The 19,625-nt window shown below is 45.2% G+C and overlaps 2 protein-coding genes across 13 annotated transcripts in view; both read right to left on the bottom strand.

Annotated features, from left to right (window-relative positions):
- The window catches only part of Dpy19l4 (dpy-19 like 4), a 53,813-nt gene extending 47,156 nt beyond the window's left edge, over positions 1-6,657 (bottom strand). The window contains exons 1-3 of one of the 2 annotated variants that reach the window (XM_050165343.1): positions 6,523-6,643; positions 5,935-5,988; positions 2,025-2,132 (exon numbers count right to left, since the gene is read on the bottom strand). In XM_050165343.1, coding sequence (XP_050021300.1) covers positions 2,025-2,132; positions 5,935-5,988; positions 6,523-6,538 — 178 coding nt within the window. In that variant the 5' untranslated portion in view covers positions 6,539-6,643. Of the gene's footprint in view, positions 1-2,024; positions 2,133-5,934; positions 5,989-6,522 lie in introns of both variants that reach the window. The other variant, XM_050165350.1, reaches the window with a different exon arrangement.
- A 4,956-nt stretch (positions 6,658-11,613) lies between these two features.
- The window catches only part of Esrp1 (epithelial splicing regulatory protein 1), a 50,778-nt gene continuing 42,766 nt past the window's right edge, over positions 11,614-19,625 (bottom strand). For 4 of the 11 annotated variants that reach the window (XR_007596006.1, XR_007596015.1, XR_007596012.1 and 1 more), the window contains 3 exons: positions 18,918-19,030; positions 17,421-18,558; positions 11,614-13,959 (listed from right to left, as the gene is read on the bottom strand). Coding sequence is in view for 5 of the 11 variants with exons in the window: in XM_050166230.1 (XP_050022187.1) it covers positions 18,937-19,030 (94 nt within the window). In the remaining 6 variants the exon portion in view is untranslated. The remainder of the gene's footprint in view (positions 13,960-17,420; positions 18,559-18,917; positions 19,031-19,625) is intronic. The other 7 variants (XR_007596016.1, XR_007596008.1, XM_050166230.1 and 4 more) reach the window with 7 other exon arrangements.

Genomic DNA, 19,625 nt, shown 5'->3' with positions numbered 1-19,625 from the left:
AAAAAAAAAAAAAAAAAAAAAACCCAATAAATAAATAAAAAGGCTGGGAATGATAATACATACCTTTAATCTCAACACACAAGAGGCAGAGGCAGGCAATGTCTGAGTTCAAGGCCAGCCTGGTCTACGCAGGGATCTTCAAGACATTCAGGGTTACACAGAGAAAGCCTATCTAGAAGGAAGCAATGAAGGGAAGGAGAGAGAAGGAAGGAAGGAAGGAAGGAAGGAAGGAAGGAAGGAAGGAAGGAAGGAAGGAAGGAAGGAAAGAAGGAAGGAAGGGGAAAAACCTTAATAAAAAGGTTTGCCTATAAGAAATAAAAATATACATCCACAAACACAAAGTTCACATGAAATACTGCTAAGCAGGGGGCTTGAAAGATGGTTCAGTGACTAAGAGGATTTGCTGCTTTCCCAGAAGACCAGCTCATCCCCAGCACCCATTTCTGGTGGCTTACACTATCTGTAACTTAGGCTTTGTACAATGTTGTTTATGCTTTCCTCCAGAGTTTAAAATTTAGTCAGCTGATAGGCGAAGGATACCTACAATACCTACATGGCCAACTCTGTGAAAACCAAGGGCTGGCTCTAATGTGCTTCCCTTGTTGACACAATGTGAGGACAAAGAGATAAAGGGGGTCCTACAGGTCCACTGGGAGAGGAATTTTGGAAGTGTATGTCCAATAACTTACACTTTACCCAAAAGGTCTTTCCCTATGCTGACTTTATGTTATTCACTATAGTGAATCATAGTTTAAGGACAATAAGAGTTTTAAAACTGATGTTATGACAAAATAAAACTGGATATCTTCCTTAGTGCAGGGAGGGTGTGCTCTGTCTGACAGAGGGTGTGAGAGGTCCTTCTGTATATGGGTTGCTTTTATTGGTTAATGAGTAAAGAATTTGTCTTGGGCCTGGCGGGGCAGAATAGAGGTAGGCGGGGAAAACTAAATTGAATACTGGGAGAAAAGAGGCAGAGTCAGTGAGACACCATGGAGCTGCCAGAGGAGAAAGACACAAATCAACAACCAGAATCTTGCCAGTAGGCCACGAGTCTCGTGATAAAATATAGAATAATAGAAATGAGTTAAATTAAGATGTAAGAGTTAGCCAGTAAGAAGCTAGAGCTAATAGGCCAAGCAGTGATTTAATTAATACAGTTTCTGCGTGGTTATTTTAGGGTTCAGCAGCCAGGAACAAACAAGCGGCCTCTCTTACTACAGAGAAGGCCAAATATTTATAAGGAAAGGGATAAAGTTTAGTAAGATGGTGTTAATATTACCAACCATTTTCTCCTTCCTTACGGAAAGATTATAGGGTGAAATAGCTCACAGACAGCGTGAGCCACATGTTCAAAGCCCTGGGCTTGATCTGCAATGTGATAAAATAAATGAATGGAGACAGAAGATGATGTATTTCTACCCATGACCACGTGCCTTCTGTTTCCTGTAGTCACGATGTGCTTCCGTAAATCCATTATCTGGATTCACTAGGACTTGCTTGGACCACAAACAGAAGTACAAGTGACAGTGGGCCAGTCTAGCAGAAGCTCCAAGGGGCATGAATGATTCTACATACTCTCGGGCTCTTCTCCTGCATCCCAGAAAAAAAATGTGCCAAAGAGTGGCTATTCCTTCCTGGGACATGAAGCCAAACCAGCCAACCTGTGACCAAACATGTAACCTAACTCAGAAATCAGTGTTGGTCGTGTCATGTCATACCATGGCCACAAACCATAAACAAAATGTAAGTGCATATTGTAAGGTGATACAGTTTAGGGGCTATTCTATAGCAAAAATCAATTGTGTTAACGATGAGTTTAATCTCAAAATATCTTTGTATAAGATGGGGGCATGCTCAGTGGAAAGTGCTTGTCTGGCTGGTACACAAGCCCAGGCTTAGTTCCCAACACCTCAAAACACAAAAAGCAAGAAATAATTTTGAAGTTCACGCCCTGACCTGACAAAAACATACTTTTCCAGCTGGTGTACCACACCCAGGCACCCACCCAGACCTACGTGACTTACATTTTGAAAGTCTTTCAGAAACTGCGGGGCTTCTGGTCTTCTGTGCTCTGGCTTCCTGGCTTCCTGAAGTCTTGTGCTTCTTCCTTTGGCGGACTTCTACAGACGACCCTTAAGGCATTAAAGACATTATTGCAATGCGTGCATCCATCTTAGGTACCTCGAGTGCATCAACTCTGCTATGTGAAAAGCAAAGGCTACCTACATGGCCAGATCCCAGTCCACACCCCCAGGCCCTGTCTCTAATGAGCTCCCCTGGTTGATAAATTGGCACAAATGACACAACTCTGATACGGAGGGAATCAAGTATATCATCTGTGACTCTATAAAGAGAAAATGTTGGCATCACAGGTCCTGTGAGATCCAATAGTGCCGGAAGTAACTTTTCGTATCTGGAACTCTTCCTCAAACAGTCTTTAGTGTACAGGAACGTTAACAACAACAAACATACATTCCCTACCACCACCACCGCCACTCACATTTTAAGAGACTAACTGGTAAAGAAGCTTATGAATTCTTATCCTGAAATGATGCTCTTTTAAAATGCTCAAATAAAGAAAGAAAGAAAGAAAGAAAGAAAGAAAGAAAGAAAGAAAGAAAGAAAGAAAGAAAGAAAGAAAGAAAGAAAATGTTCCAAAAAAAGGGGGCTGGAGAGATGGATCAGTGGTTAAAGGGCACTGGCTGCTGAACCAGAGGACCCAGGTTCGATTCCCAGCACCCATATGGCAGCTTACAACTATTTGTAACTCCAAGATCTGACATCCTCACACAGATACACATGTGGGCAAAACAAATAAATAATTAAAAAATATTCCAAAAAAAGTTAATTTTTTCCCAAAAATTCTGAGGGATATTTTTAATCTTACTATGTTAGCTACCCGAGATTAACAAATCCATTGTTGCCTGCGGTGGTGGCACACGCCTTTAATCCCAGCACTCGGGAGGCAGAGGCAGGCGGATCTCTGTGAGTTCGAGACCAGCCTGGTCTACAGAGCTAGTGCCAGGACAGGCTCTAAAGCCACAGAGAAACCCTGTCTCAAAAAAACAAAAACAAAAAACAAAAAAAAAACCAAATCCATTGTTTATAAAATTATGCTTTTTCCTGTTCCCCCCTCTTGAGTAGCCTCAAGCTCCTGACTCTCCCATCTCAGTCTTCCAAATGCTGGAATTACAGGATGCACCACCATTTTTCTTCCCAGGATTTGGGACTGAACAAAGGGTCCTGAGCACACTAGGCAAATACTGTACTGCTGAACTACTGCCTAGCCAGGCCTTCTCCACAAAAGGATCTCACAGAGCTCACAAAGGTAGGTCCCCTCACACATGGGGAAGAGCTTGAAAAAAAGTGTCCTAATGCTAAAATGCTCACCTTTTCTATCTCTAATGTTTTTTATTTAAAAAAATTATTTACTTATTATGTATACAATATTCTGTCTGTGTGTATGCCTGTAGTCCAGAAGAGGGCACCAGACCTCTTTCCAGATGGTTGTGAGCCACCATGTGGTTGCCGGGAATTGAACTCAGGACCTTTGGAAGAACAGGCAATGCTCTTAACCACTGAGCCGTCTCTCCAGCCCTATCTCTAATGTTTTAAAATGTAATGCAGAAGTTAGTAAACCAGTAAGTTAAATTCCAAATTAAAGAACAAGAGACTACACATTGAGCAGGAATTTGGCACAGATAAGTTTTTCCTTTCCTAGCGGAATAGAAACTACTGTGATAGGCTAGAGGCCCCTGACAAGTTCATAATGTGGCCCAGGTTTTTATCTCTCTTCCTTCCTCTTAGTTAAGTCACTCAGCTATAAAATGTGGACCAAAGGATGGAATCAGTAGCACTAAGAATGGGCCGCTCTGATCAAACAGACAACTCCTTAGCTTTACTGTGAAACTGTGTAAAACAGATTCGGAGACTGTTTCCAAGCGAACTCGCACTTCGTAAAATGTCTCTAGATCACAGTGCAGCAATAAAAGGTGAGCCGTGTCTGGAGGTTTGGTCTCACAATCCAACTCTCACCTACTTTCATGGCGCCATGATCTCTAACCGCACTCTAAACTCCCACGGTGTTCTCATTCCTCATCAACGAAATGCCTCTGTATTTTAATCATTTCATAAATTCTGTCAATAAAACCAAGTTTTTGCATGGTGCTAAAAAGCTAAATAAATGCAAATTCTCACTTCCTTTGTATTATTATCCAGGTAACTGAACAATAGAAAGACAAAACTTATGCCATGGGGATGATGAAGTCAGGCAGCAAAGTTTAGACCCTGGGTTGGAGCTAACACTGACCAAAGGATGGGGCGTGGAAAATAGCAAAGCTGAAAGCAATCTCTGGGATGAATTCAAGTTCCCTTTTCAAAAGGTTACATTTTTAGCATTAGAAAGAAAAGGCCAAACCAAATGATGATTACACATCCACAGGAAATCTGCTACTTCAGTCTCTAGTCCTGTCATCAGCACACGAGCTAAGGCTACAAACAAACAGGCTTCCAGGTGTCCATCTGGAAGAGACAGGCAGGGCCCAGGAGAAAAGCTGTTCCTTTCTTTGACTTATGTTTGTTTCAGGGGGTATAAATGTAAGCACCAATAAACTTCTACTGCATCAAGAAAGATGTTTGGAAGAATTAACTGTGAGAGACAATCGGAAAACAACGAGGTTCCAAGTGCCTGTGAATGAGCCAAAAGCTAGAAACGGCACCCGGAGGCTGGAGAGATGGCTCAGTGGTTAAGAGCACTGCCTGTTCTTCCAAAGGTCCTGAGTTCAATTCCCAGCAACCACATGGTGGCTCACAACCATCTGTAATGGGGTTTGGTGCCCTCTTCTGGCCTGCAGGCATACACACAGACAGAGTAAATAAATAAATATTAAAAAAAAAACGGCACCCGGATTCAAATAAAAATATACAGATTGTCCTAATTTTATCATAACAAATACAAACTATATAAACAGAAAGTAGCCAGGGGAACACCTGCATGTTTGCTATAAATCCTACCATCAACAACATCATTATTATGAACATTTATTCATTCTCTGCGCCTAAAAAAGTAGAGGCCTAGCCATGAAATTAAACATTTGTTGAAGTAAACAATATATTTCAATAAACTGGCAGCCACTAATTGTCCGGAATACAACACATTGGTTTTTAGATTACCTATAATTCTACAACCAAAAAATCATTTATTAGTGTATAGTCAAATACTTCTAAAAAATTATAAGTCTTTTAACAAGTTCAGCATCATAGCTGTTAAGCATGACTACATCCTAAATGACATTTTTGCATATTTACAATATCAAGTTTTAGTAATGCTTTTTTTTTTTTTGGAATGTGCTCACAAGGGCATGCAAACTGGTTTGTCAACCTTCCTGGATCACAGACTTGTAGCTAACCACAAAAATAAAACTTACACAAACATTTTTTTTTTTTTACAAATGATAACACATTGCAACAAGTAAAACTAAGGAAACAAGAGGAATTACGGTCGTCCTAACAAACTACCTGTTTCCGAGGCTGTTTTTTAGGCAGTATCTTAAACGTGGGTGAATCCTAACGCGGGGAACTGCAGAAAGAGGGGTGATTAAATCCTGACTTCAGGGACAGTCCCAGTCAGCACTACAGTTCTGATAACCTTCTCAAGAATAGCTTTGCATTGAATTTTGCAAACTCCCCTCTTGTACCCTCGGCTCAAGGGTTTAAATCTAAATCCGAGGAACTAACAAGCCCATTCCCAACTCCACTCTGTAAGATAAACTGTTTTCCAGCAGAATGCAGCATCTAACTGCTCAGCCAAGCGAGGAAAGTCTAAGAGCACAGTCGTGCATACCCGTATCATGCAGTTACTGTACCACAAATACTTTTTTACTGCATAAAAAAGTATTTACAAATACATTTATCACTGCCAACTTAGTTTCTTACCTCCACCTATTTTTCCTCTAACTGTGGGCATCCACTCTGGATAAATACTGCTGTCTTTAAAAAAAAAATCAGTTTCTTGGCACTGACCCTGAGGGGCGTACAGAGATCTCTCCAGTCCATCAATTTTAACCCAAGAGGTCCTTTGGACTCCTCGTTCCCTCAAAACCACTTGCACGCCCCTGCCCTTTGCGGTTCGTTATCCCTCACGGCACAAGTGAGCACCGTCAGGTTCGGCGCATTCATCCAGGCTCCCCGCCTCCGTTCCTCGCGCAGGGTGCGATCCCAAGCTCCCGGCGCGCACCCGAGCCCACCCAACCTCGTCCCGCTTTCCAGCACCGAGGAGCTCTGGACCCACGGCTCCGCCACTCCCCACCAGCTCCCTCTCCGAGACTCCAACTCTGAGCTCCATCTCAGCGTCCCACTCCGGGAGACAAAACTTCGGGCCATTCTCTCCGCGCGCCCGGGTCCTCCGCAAACTCAGGGGCGCGCGCCCCCGGCCGCCCCGCTCCCCAACGGGCCGCAGCCGGGCCCCGGCCCCTCTCCCGAGCCCGCCGCGGCGGTTGGCGCGCTGCACGGCGCGGCCGTCACCTTCTTCCTTCGCCATCGTCTCCGCGGAGGCCCGGGTGGCCCGCCGGCTGCCGAGCGGACCGGAGTCTCCCAAACCTCCGCCGTCTGCCAACCCGCGGCCGCCGCGGCCCGCTCCCGGCCGCCGCGCCCCCACTTCCTGACCCGCCCCCCTCGGGTGTCGCCGCCAACTGTGTCCCCCCCAGGCGCTCCGGGAACCAGAGTGCAGGGAACGGAGGCCAGCCGGAGCGTTTCGCCGGCGCGCCCAGCACGAGCCCACGACGGCGCAGTGATGGCCGCGCTCCAGGGAGGTGTGGGGCTTGTGAGCCCGCGGCCGCCCTCCCTTCCTCCCTCCGCCGTGACTCACACGCACCGCAAAGCAGGAGCCAGAGCGAGCGTCTCGTGACGTTGGGATTGGACTCGGGAAGTCAGAGACTGTTGTCCTGATCTAGTCCCCCACGTCCGTCCCATTTTACACAGAGAAAATTGAGGTCCAAGCGCAGAGCAAGTCACTAGAGCGGGAACCCTGGACCTGATCCTCTGTCAGTGCGTGCATGTTCTCACGATGGTTTCAAAGCCAGGCAAAACATTCTAGACGGGGTCTGTGGACTGAAAGGACAGTGTTTGTTTGTTGTTGAGACTGGAGCTCACTATATATGGACCAAGGTGGACTCAGTTTGTAGACCTCTTGCTTCGGGTACCCAGCCACAAAGATGGCAAGAATGATCCCGGAGGGAGGGAGGGAGGGAGGGAGGGAGGGAGGGAGATAGAAGAGGAACTGGTTTTCTTTTGATATGATAACTGAAGATGATTTCTGAGATGGCTCTATTGAGCTAATCATGTTGCTCTTTTGTCTCCATTTGTTAGTTCTTAGTCTTTTTCTTTATTTTTGAGACAGAGTCTCATATGCCCTAGACTGGCCTTGAACTCATGGCAACGCTCTTGACTCCAGGTCCCAAGTGCTGAGAATAGAACCATGCAACATTATACCCAGCTTTCTGTAGTTTACTTGTCTTTCTTTTTTTCTTTTCTCTTATTTATTTATTTCAAGACTGGGTTTCTCTGTGTGGCCCTGGCTGTTCTGGAAATTGCACTGTAGACCAAGTTGGCCTCAAATTCACAAAGATCTGCCTTCCTAGTACTGGGATTAAAGGAATGATCAGTCACCACTTGGCTGTACCTTTTTGTTTGTGTTTGTTTGTTTGTTGTTCTTTTGTTTTGAGACAGGGTTTCTCTGTGTAGCTTTGAAGCCTGTCCTGGTACTCATTCTGTAGACCAAGTTGGCCTCAAACTCACAGAGATCCACCTGCCTCTGCCTCCTAAGTGCTGGGATTAAAGGCATGCGCCACCACTATCCACCTATACGTTTCTTTGTTTATTTTTAAAATACTGAAGTAGTGGTGCCGAAGAGATGACTTAGAAGTTAAAAAGATCGTGGCTTTCACAGAGACCAGGCAAGTGGGCAAACACCAATATTCATAAAAGAATAAAAAAATTAAGAAATTTAAAGTATGTTCTATTAAAATAGTTGAAAAGGTTTTTGTAAAAGATTTATTATATATAGAGTTCTACCTCCATGTATTCCTGCAGGCCAGAAGAGGGCAGCAGATCTCCTCACAGATGATTGGGAGCCACCATGTGGTTGCAGAAATTGAACTCAGGACCTCTGGGAGAACAGCCAGTGTGTCCTTAACCGCTGAGCCATCTCTGCAGCCCCTTAACTCTATTATATATCTGCCTAGACCTTCCTCAGCCTTCCACACCACCACAGCAACGTCTGCCTTGGCAGCACTCTTGGGGTCTAAACAGAGAACTCTCAACAGAGGAATCTAAAAGGGCTGAAAGACACTTAAGGAAATGTTCAACATCCTTAGTCATCAGAGAAATGCAAATCAAAACAACTCTGAGATTCCGTCTTATACCTGTAAGAATAGCCAAGATCAAAAACACTGATGACAACATATGCTGGAGAGGTTGTAGGGAAAAGGAAACACTTCTGCATAGCTGGTGGGAATGCAGGCTAGTACAGCCCCTTTGTAGAACTTTAAGACAATTCTGAAGCCATTTCTGACAACTCTCAGTACTTCCCCTCCTCCCCTGGGAACCAAGGACATAACAGCTATGCATGCACGTACTGAGATGTTGGGAACTTTCCATCTCCCTGAATAGGGGCATGATAACCCTTAGGTGTTGACTCAGTTACTGATGTTTTGACTTAGTCCCTCGGAAGAGGCAAAGTGACCCTCAGAAGTTTCCCTTTACCTCATCTGATCTGGCAACCATTCTCGAGCCAATTATTGGTAATAGCCGTTTTGAATAAGCCAATCATAATAAAGAACAACCCCCAGGGCCGGGCGATGGCGGCACACGCCTTTAATCCCAGCACTCGGGAGGCACAGGCAGGCGGATCTCTGTGAGTTCAAGACCAGCCTGGTCTACAGAGCTAGTTCCAGGACAGGCTCCAAAGCCAGAGAAACCCTGTCTCAAAAAAACAAAACAAAACAAAAAAAAAAAACAACAACAACAAAAAAAACCCAGACACCCCTTCCTTCTGTGGTTTTTCCCTTTAAAAATAGCCTGTACCAGACATTCAGGGTTTTCTAGCCTCTCGACTGCTGGAAGACCCTGTCATGACAGAATTAATAAAATCCTCATGCTTTTACATCAGCTGTGATGAGAGATGGTCTCTTGGGGCGACTCCTCCTCCTCGGTGATTGGACACTAGGGTCCAACACCTTTGGATGTCAATGTGGCAATTTCTCAGAAAATTAGGAAACAACCTTCCTCAAGACCCAGTAATACCACTTTTGGATATATATCCAAAGGATGCTCAATTGTGCCACAAGGACATTTGCTCAACTATGTTCATAGCAGCTTTGTTTGTCATAGCCAGAACCTGGAAACAACCTAAATGCCCCTCGATCTAAGAATGGATAAGGAAAATGTTCTACCAGAACATCCCAGACTCTTTTGGTATATGGACATCAGTTCATGTCTGCTGCTTTCTGAGGGCATGAGGTGACGTGGGGGAGGAGCAGAGCTGGTGGGCTCATGCTCAGTGGTAGGTGTAGGTGGATAAGCATCCAGTTAACTGCCATCCTGGAGATGTCAGGCATTTGTTTCATGAGGAAGCAGAAAAGGCAAGTTGCTGGGGGAAAGAAACTAGATTCTTAACACCTGTTCTAGCCGTATTGACAAAGATGAGTGTGCCCTTCATTGGGACATCTTGGAAAACCAGAGGATGGAGGCCCCAGCTGGGGGACAGGCCAGGTATCCTGAAGAGGTGACTGCTTGAGCTTGGAGAGGTAATGCCAGCATGGATGTCCCAGGAACGTGGTTGCGAAAGGGGTGGTGAGGATCATATGTAAGCATAGGACCCAGCAGCTTGGTACACACCTGCCAAGACAGGAAGGTAGGCCTGAGCCTCGGTTTACCCTAAGGCAATACCTGGTTCTAAGAAAGACCACAAACACCCAAGCTCCACCCAGGAATAGATGCCCCTTAGCCCATCACACACCCATCCCCTGACACCAAGGAAGAAATTCCTAACATTCCAACCATTGCAGATAGGATCACCTGCCAGTCCACACCCATAGCTTTTCACCAGGACACCCCTAGACAAGTGTCAGCCAATCAGGGGTCCTGAACCTTAGAAATCCCTCACCCCTAACTTTGCTGCTGTAAAAACCCAACCCCAACTGAGTTCGGGGCTCTCTGATCACTTCAATACGTTGGACACAGAGAGCCCAAAGTTGCCAACTTGTAAGAAAAATAAAGAAAATAAAGGCTCTTTCTTTGCTTTTACACATGGGACTCGGTCTCTTTGTTGATTTTTTGGGAAGTCCGCAGATCTGTCCATTGGTGCTCCAGACCTAGGAACTAGCTGCTTGAGTACTCTGTGCCCCAGGGAGAGTGGGGCAGGCAGGTATGACTGGGAAAGAGTGTAAGAATGCTGGAAAGTGACAGGGTCTTCAGTGGGAAGTTAGCTCTTCTTTGCCTAAAATTTCCCTTATCTTTTGTGTGTGTGTGCATGTTAGTGTGTGGGCAGATGCATGTGTGTACACGTGGTCAGAAGTCAAGCTCAGTGTCCTTTTTATTAGTGACTGTGTGTGCATTTGCCACACCATGCGTGTCTCCGTCCATCTTTACATGGCTCCTGTAATGGATTAACTAAAACTGCTGCTGGATCCCCAGCGGCTGCAGTGGCAGGAGCGCTGCAGGTCTCCAGTGGTAGCAGTAGCAGAGGGGCCCCAAAACAGCCAACTCACAGAGATCCACCAGCCTCTGCTTCCCACGTGCTGGGATTAAAGGCAAGAGCCACAGCCACCTGGGGACCCTTTGCTATTCTATTAGGAGCCAGCCTCCACCTGAATGCCCGGCCCTAATCCTGAGCTTTGTCTCTGCGAATGGAACCCACCCCTACGAAAGAGGCTCCAGGTACTCTGCATCCTCCAACAGAATCCATGCTTATGCTTATACAAATCCTGCCCTGACTTCCTTTGATGATGGTATGGAAGTGTAAGCCGAATAAACCCTTTCCTCCCCAAGTTGCTTTTTGGTCACGGTGTTTCATTGCCACAATAGGAACTCTGGCTAAGACAGGCCTGCACAGGTTCAAGCTGCATGGGATCCCAGCCCTGAGAAGTGGAAATGGACAGAAACTCTCATCCTTAAACAAGAACCCGCCTTTCAATTGATACCCACTGCAAAGGAAAAATATTTTCTCCAGTGCAGCCTCCTCGGCATACAAACCACCCGACCAGCAGGAGACAGGCAATACAAAAACTAAGTAAAAAACAATTATATTTTTGGAGGTTGACAGTTTTTCTTTTTTTAACCTTACTGGTCTTTTGCTTATGTATTAGTTTCCAATTTTGTATTGTTATGGGTTGTTTTTGTGTGTTTCATGTGCTGTTTCTTGTCTGTGTTCTAAAGAGAGAGAAATAAGGCCCATGGACTTGGAGGCGGGAAAGACCTGGAAGAAGAGGGGAAACCATGATCAGCATATATTGCATAAAAATTTTTAATGAGAAAACAGGATTGATTTCATGACAGAAAAGTTTTAGTCAGGCACAAGCCTGCAATCACAGCTACTCAGAAGGCTCTAATAGGGGAACTGCTAGGTTGGAGAATTTAGTGAAACCCTGTCTCTACACAAAGAGCTGGAACTGTAGATAATGGCACTGGGAGGTGAATCATGGAGACGGGCACGGTGGTAACCATGGTAACCCCGGTAACCCCGGCACTGGGAGGTGAATCATGGAGACGGGCATGGTGGTAACCATGGTAACCCCGGCACTGGGGGGTGAATCATCACTGAGCTGCAGATTCAGTGGCGTTCCTGTCTCAAATCTACGTTGGAGAATAACTTCACACACACGGGCCTGGACAGGTGCCCAACACAAAAGATGCAAGTTCAAATACGTCACAGGTGTTGAAATTTCCAGAACTCAAGAGCCTCTTGTTGGAAGCTTTTTTTTTTTTTTGGTTTTTCGAGACAGGATTTCTCTGTAGTTTTGGAGCCTGTCCTGGAACTAGCTCTTGTAGACCAGGCTGGTCTCGAACTCCCGAGTGCTGGGATTAAAGGCGTGTGCCACCACCGCCCGGCTGTTGGAAGCTTTTGTAACTGTGTACAGTAAACGAGGGCAAAGGACGTCCCACTAACAGAAAGGTCCACCTGTTACCTCCCCCACGAGCCTCGTCAGGAACAGACTGCCGACCTTGAGATTAAGCAGGCAAGTTTTATTAGTGAACAATTCTACAAAAAATACAGTAGTACTATAGCAAGCATCGCTGCCCATCTAAGCCCCTCAGAGCTTCGGGCAGGAGTGGCTTAAGGCATCAAGTATGAACTTTTATTCTTGTTTGATTTCGAGTGCCGGATCTCAACAATTTTCCCACAAAATGTTTTTTTTTTTTCGTCTTCTCTTCCTGCTGCAGTTGAAGGGCTAATATTGGTCAAGTAAGAGGGTAATGTTGACTCCAGTGAGGGTGTTAATGCGAAATAACTAAAAATCGCAGCCGCAAAAGCTGCATGGCATTGCATCCAAGCAAAGGACAACACAAGCAACAAAGAAATTCGTGCATTGAATCAAATCACTTTCCCCTTGAGTTACACGAGGCAGAGGGCCGGTTAGCGTCTAGGATTGCACTTCTGGAGCGCTGGTTTCCACGCTGCCGCATCAGCGATCACGTCAGTCTGCAAGTGACTACAGTCTCACGGTTTTACAGGCTTTAAGTACTTGACAATTGAGGCACTGGGGAAGAGGGCTCGTAATATGTACAAGCATTCACTTTGGTTAGTATATTGCTTCCAGAATACACTGTTGAAATATCTTCTTTCTGTGACATTAAAAACTATGGAGTTTTTCCTTATTAAAGTCCAAACCATCAACAATGAAAAAAGTACAATATAAAATAATACATATGAAGCTGAACACTCAGTTACAGCTCACACTAGAAATTACTAACTACACATAGCTGCTTCACTTCTGGTTTCCAATTTTGGCCCCTACTTCATTCTTATTTACAACCGGTACCTGCTGAGAAGACATCCAAACCCTTTCACTAGGCATGAGTGGAGGAGGTGCCGGGATTAGAACCCAGGGCTCAAGCATGCTAGGCAAGCTCTCTCCCACTGAGCCACAGTCCCAGTCTGTCTGAGGTGCTTTAAAAAAAATCTGTTTTTAACTATAAGGCATCATGCTGGCATATTGATGAAAACTAATATTTGAGGAAATATTAGTTTTATTTTATTCCTTTTCTTAGTTTGGTATTTAAGTATTCTAAGAACTTACACTTAAATTACTTAGCAAGAGAGTTTTATTTTACAGAGAACGGGGAGACAGAAGAGTGGGAACACACAAAGAAGCTTCCGTAGCAATTAATGGTGGATGGTGGGCACTAGTGGAATGTTTTACTCTAAGACTTAAACTTAGGAAGTAATTAATGCCACTTTAGCTGGCAGTGAGACATTTGACGTCAAATTCACATTTTAAATTCCGACTTGCCCTCAGCAAGGAGCCAGGTGCGTGGGTGCTGCTTGCTATTAAGATTTGGCTTCCAAGTGGGTCTTTGTGTGAGTGAGGCAAGGAGGAGGGGGCCTTCTCTGAGGCCCACGAGGACACGAGGGTCATGAGGAGGTTAGGCAGACAATGCTGAAGGGGACAGGGGACGGGACTATGCTGCAGGTCTCTGTCCTTCATTGCCTTGTACTTTGTCTTTGTGTGTGTGACTGCCCTAAATGGCCAATAAACTCATTGCCAGTGCACGTGGGGAAAAACAAAAAGATTTGGCTTTACTGGCTCAACTTTTTTCACTCCACCAAAAGATGAGGCCCAGGCCGGCTGTCCAGTCAGGCTGGCTGAAAATACTGCAGCCCGAGTGTAGGCAAATGTCCCCTGGAATTGCTGGAAGCTTTCTTGTCTGACGGTTTCAGGATCACTGTGCGTCTTTCAAACACTGAAGGGAAGAGAGAAGAGAGAGAAAACGTGTAACCTCTACATTTAATTCTTCCAATCCTTAGGAGACTAACATTTTTCAGACAGTCCTGCTTCTCACAGTGGGACTCATGGTCAACGGTTTAGAGTTTAACAGACTGGCAAAGGCATCTGGCTATATCTGTAATATTTCTGCACTACCCTTCCCTTTGTATGACTCAGTATATTTAACATGAAACATCGCACCTGCCAAACTCAATTCAGTTCCAATTTTACCCCTTCTTCAGCGTAGGTCAAGTAGTTATGATATTCTTCTAGTAGCAGAAGTTCAACTCAATATTAAAGGCTTTACACAGAGCTGGAGGATGGGGGATTGTGGTCTACTGTTTGGTTGCAAGTATCACCCCAGTTCCCTAACACGCCTTTATAGAGAGTCTGGAATATTATATTCTGGAGCCTCACTCCAGCCCCTAGCACCCACCTTTGGAATGGGGCAGGAAGCTCCATTTCAAATCCCCTCCCCTGGGAGTTGCCTTGGTCTGGACTCCACCTCCAGGAAAGCCTGCCCAACAGAGACCCCTCCCTAGGGGGGTCAGGACCACTCCCACAGGCTATTTAGGCTGCCCCTAGAGAATAAACACGTGGTCCCCCCCCCCCCCCCCCCCCCCCCCCCCCCCCCCCCCCCCCCCCGCTCCCCTCACCATGCTTTTTTCCAGTGCCATTCGGGAAGGAGTACTGAATTAAACATGGGCATCTTTTATTTGGTCTAATTTGGTCTGATTGGAATTATCTGCATCAGTGGAGAGGCTGGTTTTAAGAAATACTCCTAAATATTCTCTACAATCCCAAGAGAGAAGAGACAGAGGTAGGAGAATTTCTGTTGAGTTCCAGGCCAGTCTAGTCTGCACAGAGAAGATCTTGTCTCAAGAAAACCAACCAACCTTAAGTGAAAACATAGATCTGGAGAAAAGGCTCCCAGCACTCAAGAGTAGGCAGCTCATAGTAACTCCAGCTACAAGGGTCCTGATGTCCTGTTGACCTCTGTGGGCACTACATACACATGGTACATATGCATGGCCGCGGACGCATGCATGCACATGCGCGCACACACACACACCTCGACAGGCTAAAGAGATGGCTCAGTAGTTATAAGCACAAACTACTCTTTTTTTTTTTTTTGGTTTTTTTTCGAGACAGGGTTTCTCTGTGGTTTTGGAGTCTGTCCTGGAACTAGCTCTTGTGGACCAGGCTGGTCTCGAACTCCCAGAGATCCGCCTGCCTCTGCCTCCCCAGTGCTGGGATTAAAAGCGTGCGCCACCACCGCCCGGCTCACAAACTACTCTTGTAGAATACCAAGTTTACTTCTCAGGATCCAAATCAGGCAGTTCACAACTGCCTGTAACTCCAGTCCAGGGTATCAACATTTCTGGTTTCTTCAGGCAGACACGGCACAGGCACAGATACACAATTCAAATAAAGACTTTAAAAATAAATCATGAGTGGCAGGAGATATGGCTCAGCAGTTGAGAGCACTGGCTGCTCTTCCAGAGAACCTACGTTCAATTCCCAGCACCTACATGGAAGCTCACAACTGTCTATATCTACAATTCTAAGGGATCTGACACCCTCACACTGGCAAAACAGCAATGCACATGAAATAAATCAAAAAGAGAACAAAATCTTGAAAAAAAATACTTTAAATAGGAGCAAATAAAAAAAAAATTCCTAAAATTCACAAATTTCAAACAAAATGTTAAAACCTATAAGCAGCAGCAACATATACGATCAGTGGCAAACAGGAACGCTCCAAGCCAGTGAACGCTCAGGGCTTCAGGCCAATCAGCTACTTTGCACACACCCTGTGGGTCTCAACCCCTTCTGCAAACCTCTATCTCCAAAAGCATTCACATTACAACTTGAAACAGCAGCAAAATTACAAAGTTATAAAGTAGTTATAAAGTAGCAACGAAAACAATGTTATGGTGTGTGTGTGGGGGGGTCACAACACCCGAGGAGCTGTATTAAAAGGTCACAGCGCGAGGAAGGGTGAGAACACTGCTCTAGGCTGTCATGCTACATCCCTTGACTGACTTAACTGACTCTGGACCAGGGATCGAATCCAGGTCCTCACACGCGTTAGCTAAGGGCTACTGAGCACACCCGAGTCTGTGGCCGCCTTGAAGATGGGGAAAGTGAAGCAGATGGTGGTCCCACCGGCACAACAAGCCATCCATACCCAGCGATCGTATTTAATCAGCTGCTGATGAACACTCAGGAGGAAAAGCCCAAGTTCTGATCATACAGTCTTTTCTGGTCAGCGTGTCCTCCTTTGAGACGTCTTAATTTTACTTAAGTATAGCCGTGTGTGTGTGTGTGTGTTGGGCGGTATGTGTATGTGAGTGCAGGTGTCTGAGGCCATCTCCTGCAGCTGAAATTGTACGTGGTTCTGAGCCCCGTGACATGGGTGGTAGGAGCCAATTCAGCTTGTCAGCAAGAGCGGTATGTGCTCTTCTGTTGTTTTGTTTCCAGACAGGGTTTCTCTGTGCAATCTCTAGCCAGGAGACACAGCAACACTGTGTGTCAACATTCATTTTGCACTGTATTATAGGGAATCTAGAAATATTTGAAGGAATATGGGTGGATGATGAGTGTGGGCTATAAACACACGCTAGGCAGCTTTGTATGAAGGCTGGGAGTACCTGTGGATTACTGGCACAGGAGGCCTCAGACTCCGAGGGCTGGCTGGAATGGAGTAGACCCAGGACAAACTCTTCACATACATACAGGTTTCCCGTACGCTTTATTTATTTATTTTATTTTATTTATTCACATGGCACGCTTAAATATTAGAAGGAAAACTGTCGGCACTGTGAGTGCTTCTTCTACATGTAAATGAGAAGCAGACAAAGACAGAAATGGAGATGGCTCCAGCTTCATACAGCCAGTCTGAAATATGGTCAAGACTAAGTAACATAATTGGTACAAATTTAAAATCAAGTATTCCAAAAAAATAAAATAAAAAAACCCAAATGCTAGTTACTTAGCATTCATGTTTAAAATGTGGCTTACAAAGAGGCAATTTAGTGCTCAGCTTAAAACACTAAGCATGGAAAAACTTGTCTTTGAATACAAAAGAATATAGTTAGGAAATCTATCCATTACCATAGTCGTGCAATTTCCCACTTCTTTTGCCAACACCAACCTAGTTTTCCTTAAAGGACTCTGCTTCTCCCAATGCTAATACCATGGAGAAGCAATTTTACCACCAGCTAACAGAGCATGAAAGTCCTACATAATCCAGCATGAGAGAGACCCAAGTTCCGGCTTGCTTCTGACTTGAAAGTTGTTGATGGGAATTTCATGACGTGACCTGGCTAACACAAGGCCCTGGATCTTCCACGCAGGTCAAATCTGAGCCTGTTGTTACCAGTCAATCAAGTCCACCTTCTATTCCCAACTATTATAAATTATACTAAGAATCACCTTTATGGGCTCCTAAAAGTGTATGCCATCCTAAGCTGTTGTGTTTGGGGAAGGGTCAGAATTATTATTAAGAGGACATTAGATGCTTGGCCTCCTCAGACCTGCTTCTTAGTCTCTGTGATGTCAGTGGCACGTCAGGGCTTAACGATGAAGCTGCAGCATTTCAACAACAGGAAAGAGAAAATCAGGACACAGGGAAAAAAAAAAGTTTCCTTTTCTTCTTTAGCAACAATAAAACAAATATCATGACCCGAAGATAACTTGTGAAGTTTTACATGCAAACACTCACAAATCTGTCTGTCCTTTCTGGCACGATGCATGTTAAAACACTGTCTTATTTTGTCATAAACTATCATTAAAGTATTGTGTACACAAGAGAATTATTTTTCCTTTTCCTTTTAGAGACAAGGAAGGTTTCATGCTGCAGACCAGCCTGAGTCTGTCTGGAAGCTCACTGAGATTTGGGTTTAGTTTCTGAGACAGGGTTCTTCTTGTGCCGTCTAGGCTGGTCTGGAACTCATGGAAATCCTGCCTCAGCCTCTAAAGGACTGGACAGCTGACACAGGAACTTTAAAAGATAACTGATCTCACCAGGTATGAAATACTAGGTTGGGCTAATAGACCCTGTCTCAATCAAACAAAAAAGAAAAAAAAAAAAAAAGAATCAAAGTCCAAATTTCTGACGAGTTGTTTGTTTAAAGACGCTAGCGTAGGGTGCCCCATGCTGGCATTGCGCCTTCCAGCTCCTGTTTCCATCTTTCTCCAAGTGCTGGGATTACAGAGTCATCGCTAAGGACGACCCCTTCTGGCCTCTGTAGTACACAAATATACACGTAGGCAAAACACCCTTCATGTTAGAACATGATGGGACGCGCGCGCGTGTGTGTAAGGAACAGGAAACATTCTTCCCAAGTGCAGTTCCCTGTTGTTTGGGGGTCGACAGCTCAATGACATCTATGGGTGGAAGATGACGCAGTTCGAGGAGGTGAAGATCCAAGGACTGTAAACCGGGACCTCGCTACAGGGACAGGCAGAGCAGAGCGAGCTCCTACACGCTGAGCAGCACAGAGCGGCACTGGGCGACGCAAACCTAGGGACAGTCCTGGATGAGCAGCAAGTGAGCCATCTAGTTGGCCACCTTCAATTTAAAAAAAAAAAAAAATGAAGATGGAAGAAAAGAGGAAGGCAGAAAGGATGAGGAAGAAGAAAAGCACTCTTACCCTACACCCCAACTGAGAGAAAGCAGTGTCCACAAGGACACGCAATCCAGAGCCACGACCCCCCAGCAGCACACGGCCTGCGTTCCTATCATACTGATACCATTTTGGATCACAAACTTCATCTTCCAATCTATGTTCCTTCAAGGTCTCCTGACATCAGCGAGGAAAGGGGAACCCCCCTCCTCACCTCCTTCCTAGAGAAAAACCTCAGATTCTTGGCATCTCTGTTTGGGCCTCTCTGATTTAGCTTACACAATAGGTCCTTAGAAGTCCTTACCTTCTTTTCTGAGGACGATCTAACTGCTCGGGCCCTTAAATACAAACCCATTCTTTGGATAGAGTCCTGGCCTGGTCATTTGTGTGGAGGACAAGTCCATCCTCGGTTGCATACTAAAATGCAAGTTAGAACAAAGAGGTCAAAAGATGGACAGCTTGTCACTATGATGCTACTTTAACTAAACACGTCAACAAAAGAATAACACTTAGATCGCAGGAGATGACACTGTTACAAGCCACACACATGGACACGCAAGGCTTCACTCATTACATGTCAAAAATCCCTTCTAGGAGGAAGTTACATTGGATATATGGATTAAAAACTGAGACACACTAGGCAGTGGTGGCGTACGCCTTTAATCCCAGGACTCCGGGAGGCTGAGGAAGGAGGATCTCTGTGTGTTCGAGGTCTATAAGACCTAGTTCCAGGACAGGCTACAAAGCTACAGAGAAACCTGGCCTCAAAAAACAAAACACCCCCCCCCCCAAAAAACTCACAACAACAACAACAAAACATCAGACCACAATCAAGGAAGAGCAAATCTGATCTTTGTGATATATATATATATATAGTTTGTTTGCATGTACATCTGTAGACCAGAAGAGGTCACTGGATCTGATGGTTATGAGCTGCCATGTGGGTGCCTGGAATTGAACTCGGGCTCCAGGAAGAACAGCCTGTGAGCCATCTCTGCAGCTCAGAATCTGA

The sequence above is a fragment of the Alexandromys fortis genome, unplaced genomic scaffold (genome assembly GCF_014885135.2).
Source record: "Alexandromys fortis isolate MF-2015 unplaced genomic scaffold, M_Fortis_MF-2015_v1.1 scaffold_18, whole genome shotgun sequence".
Taxonomy (NCBI): Eukaryota; Metazoa; Chordata; class Mammalia; order Rodentia; family Cricetidae; genus Alexandromys; species Alexandromys fortis.
The sequence above is the reverse complement of the archived record's forward strand: the minus strand, read 5'-3'. Positions and strand labels throughout refer to the sequence as shown.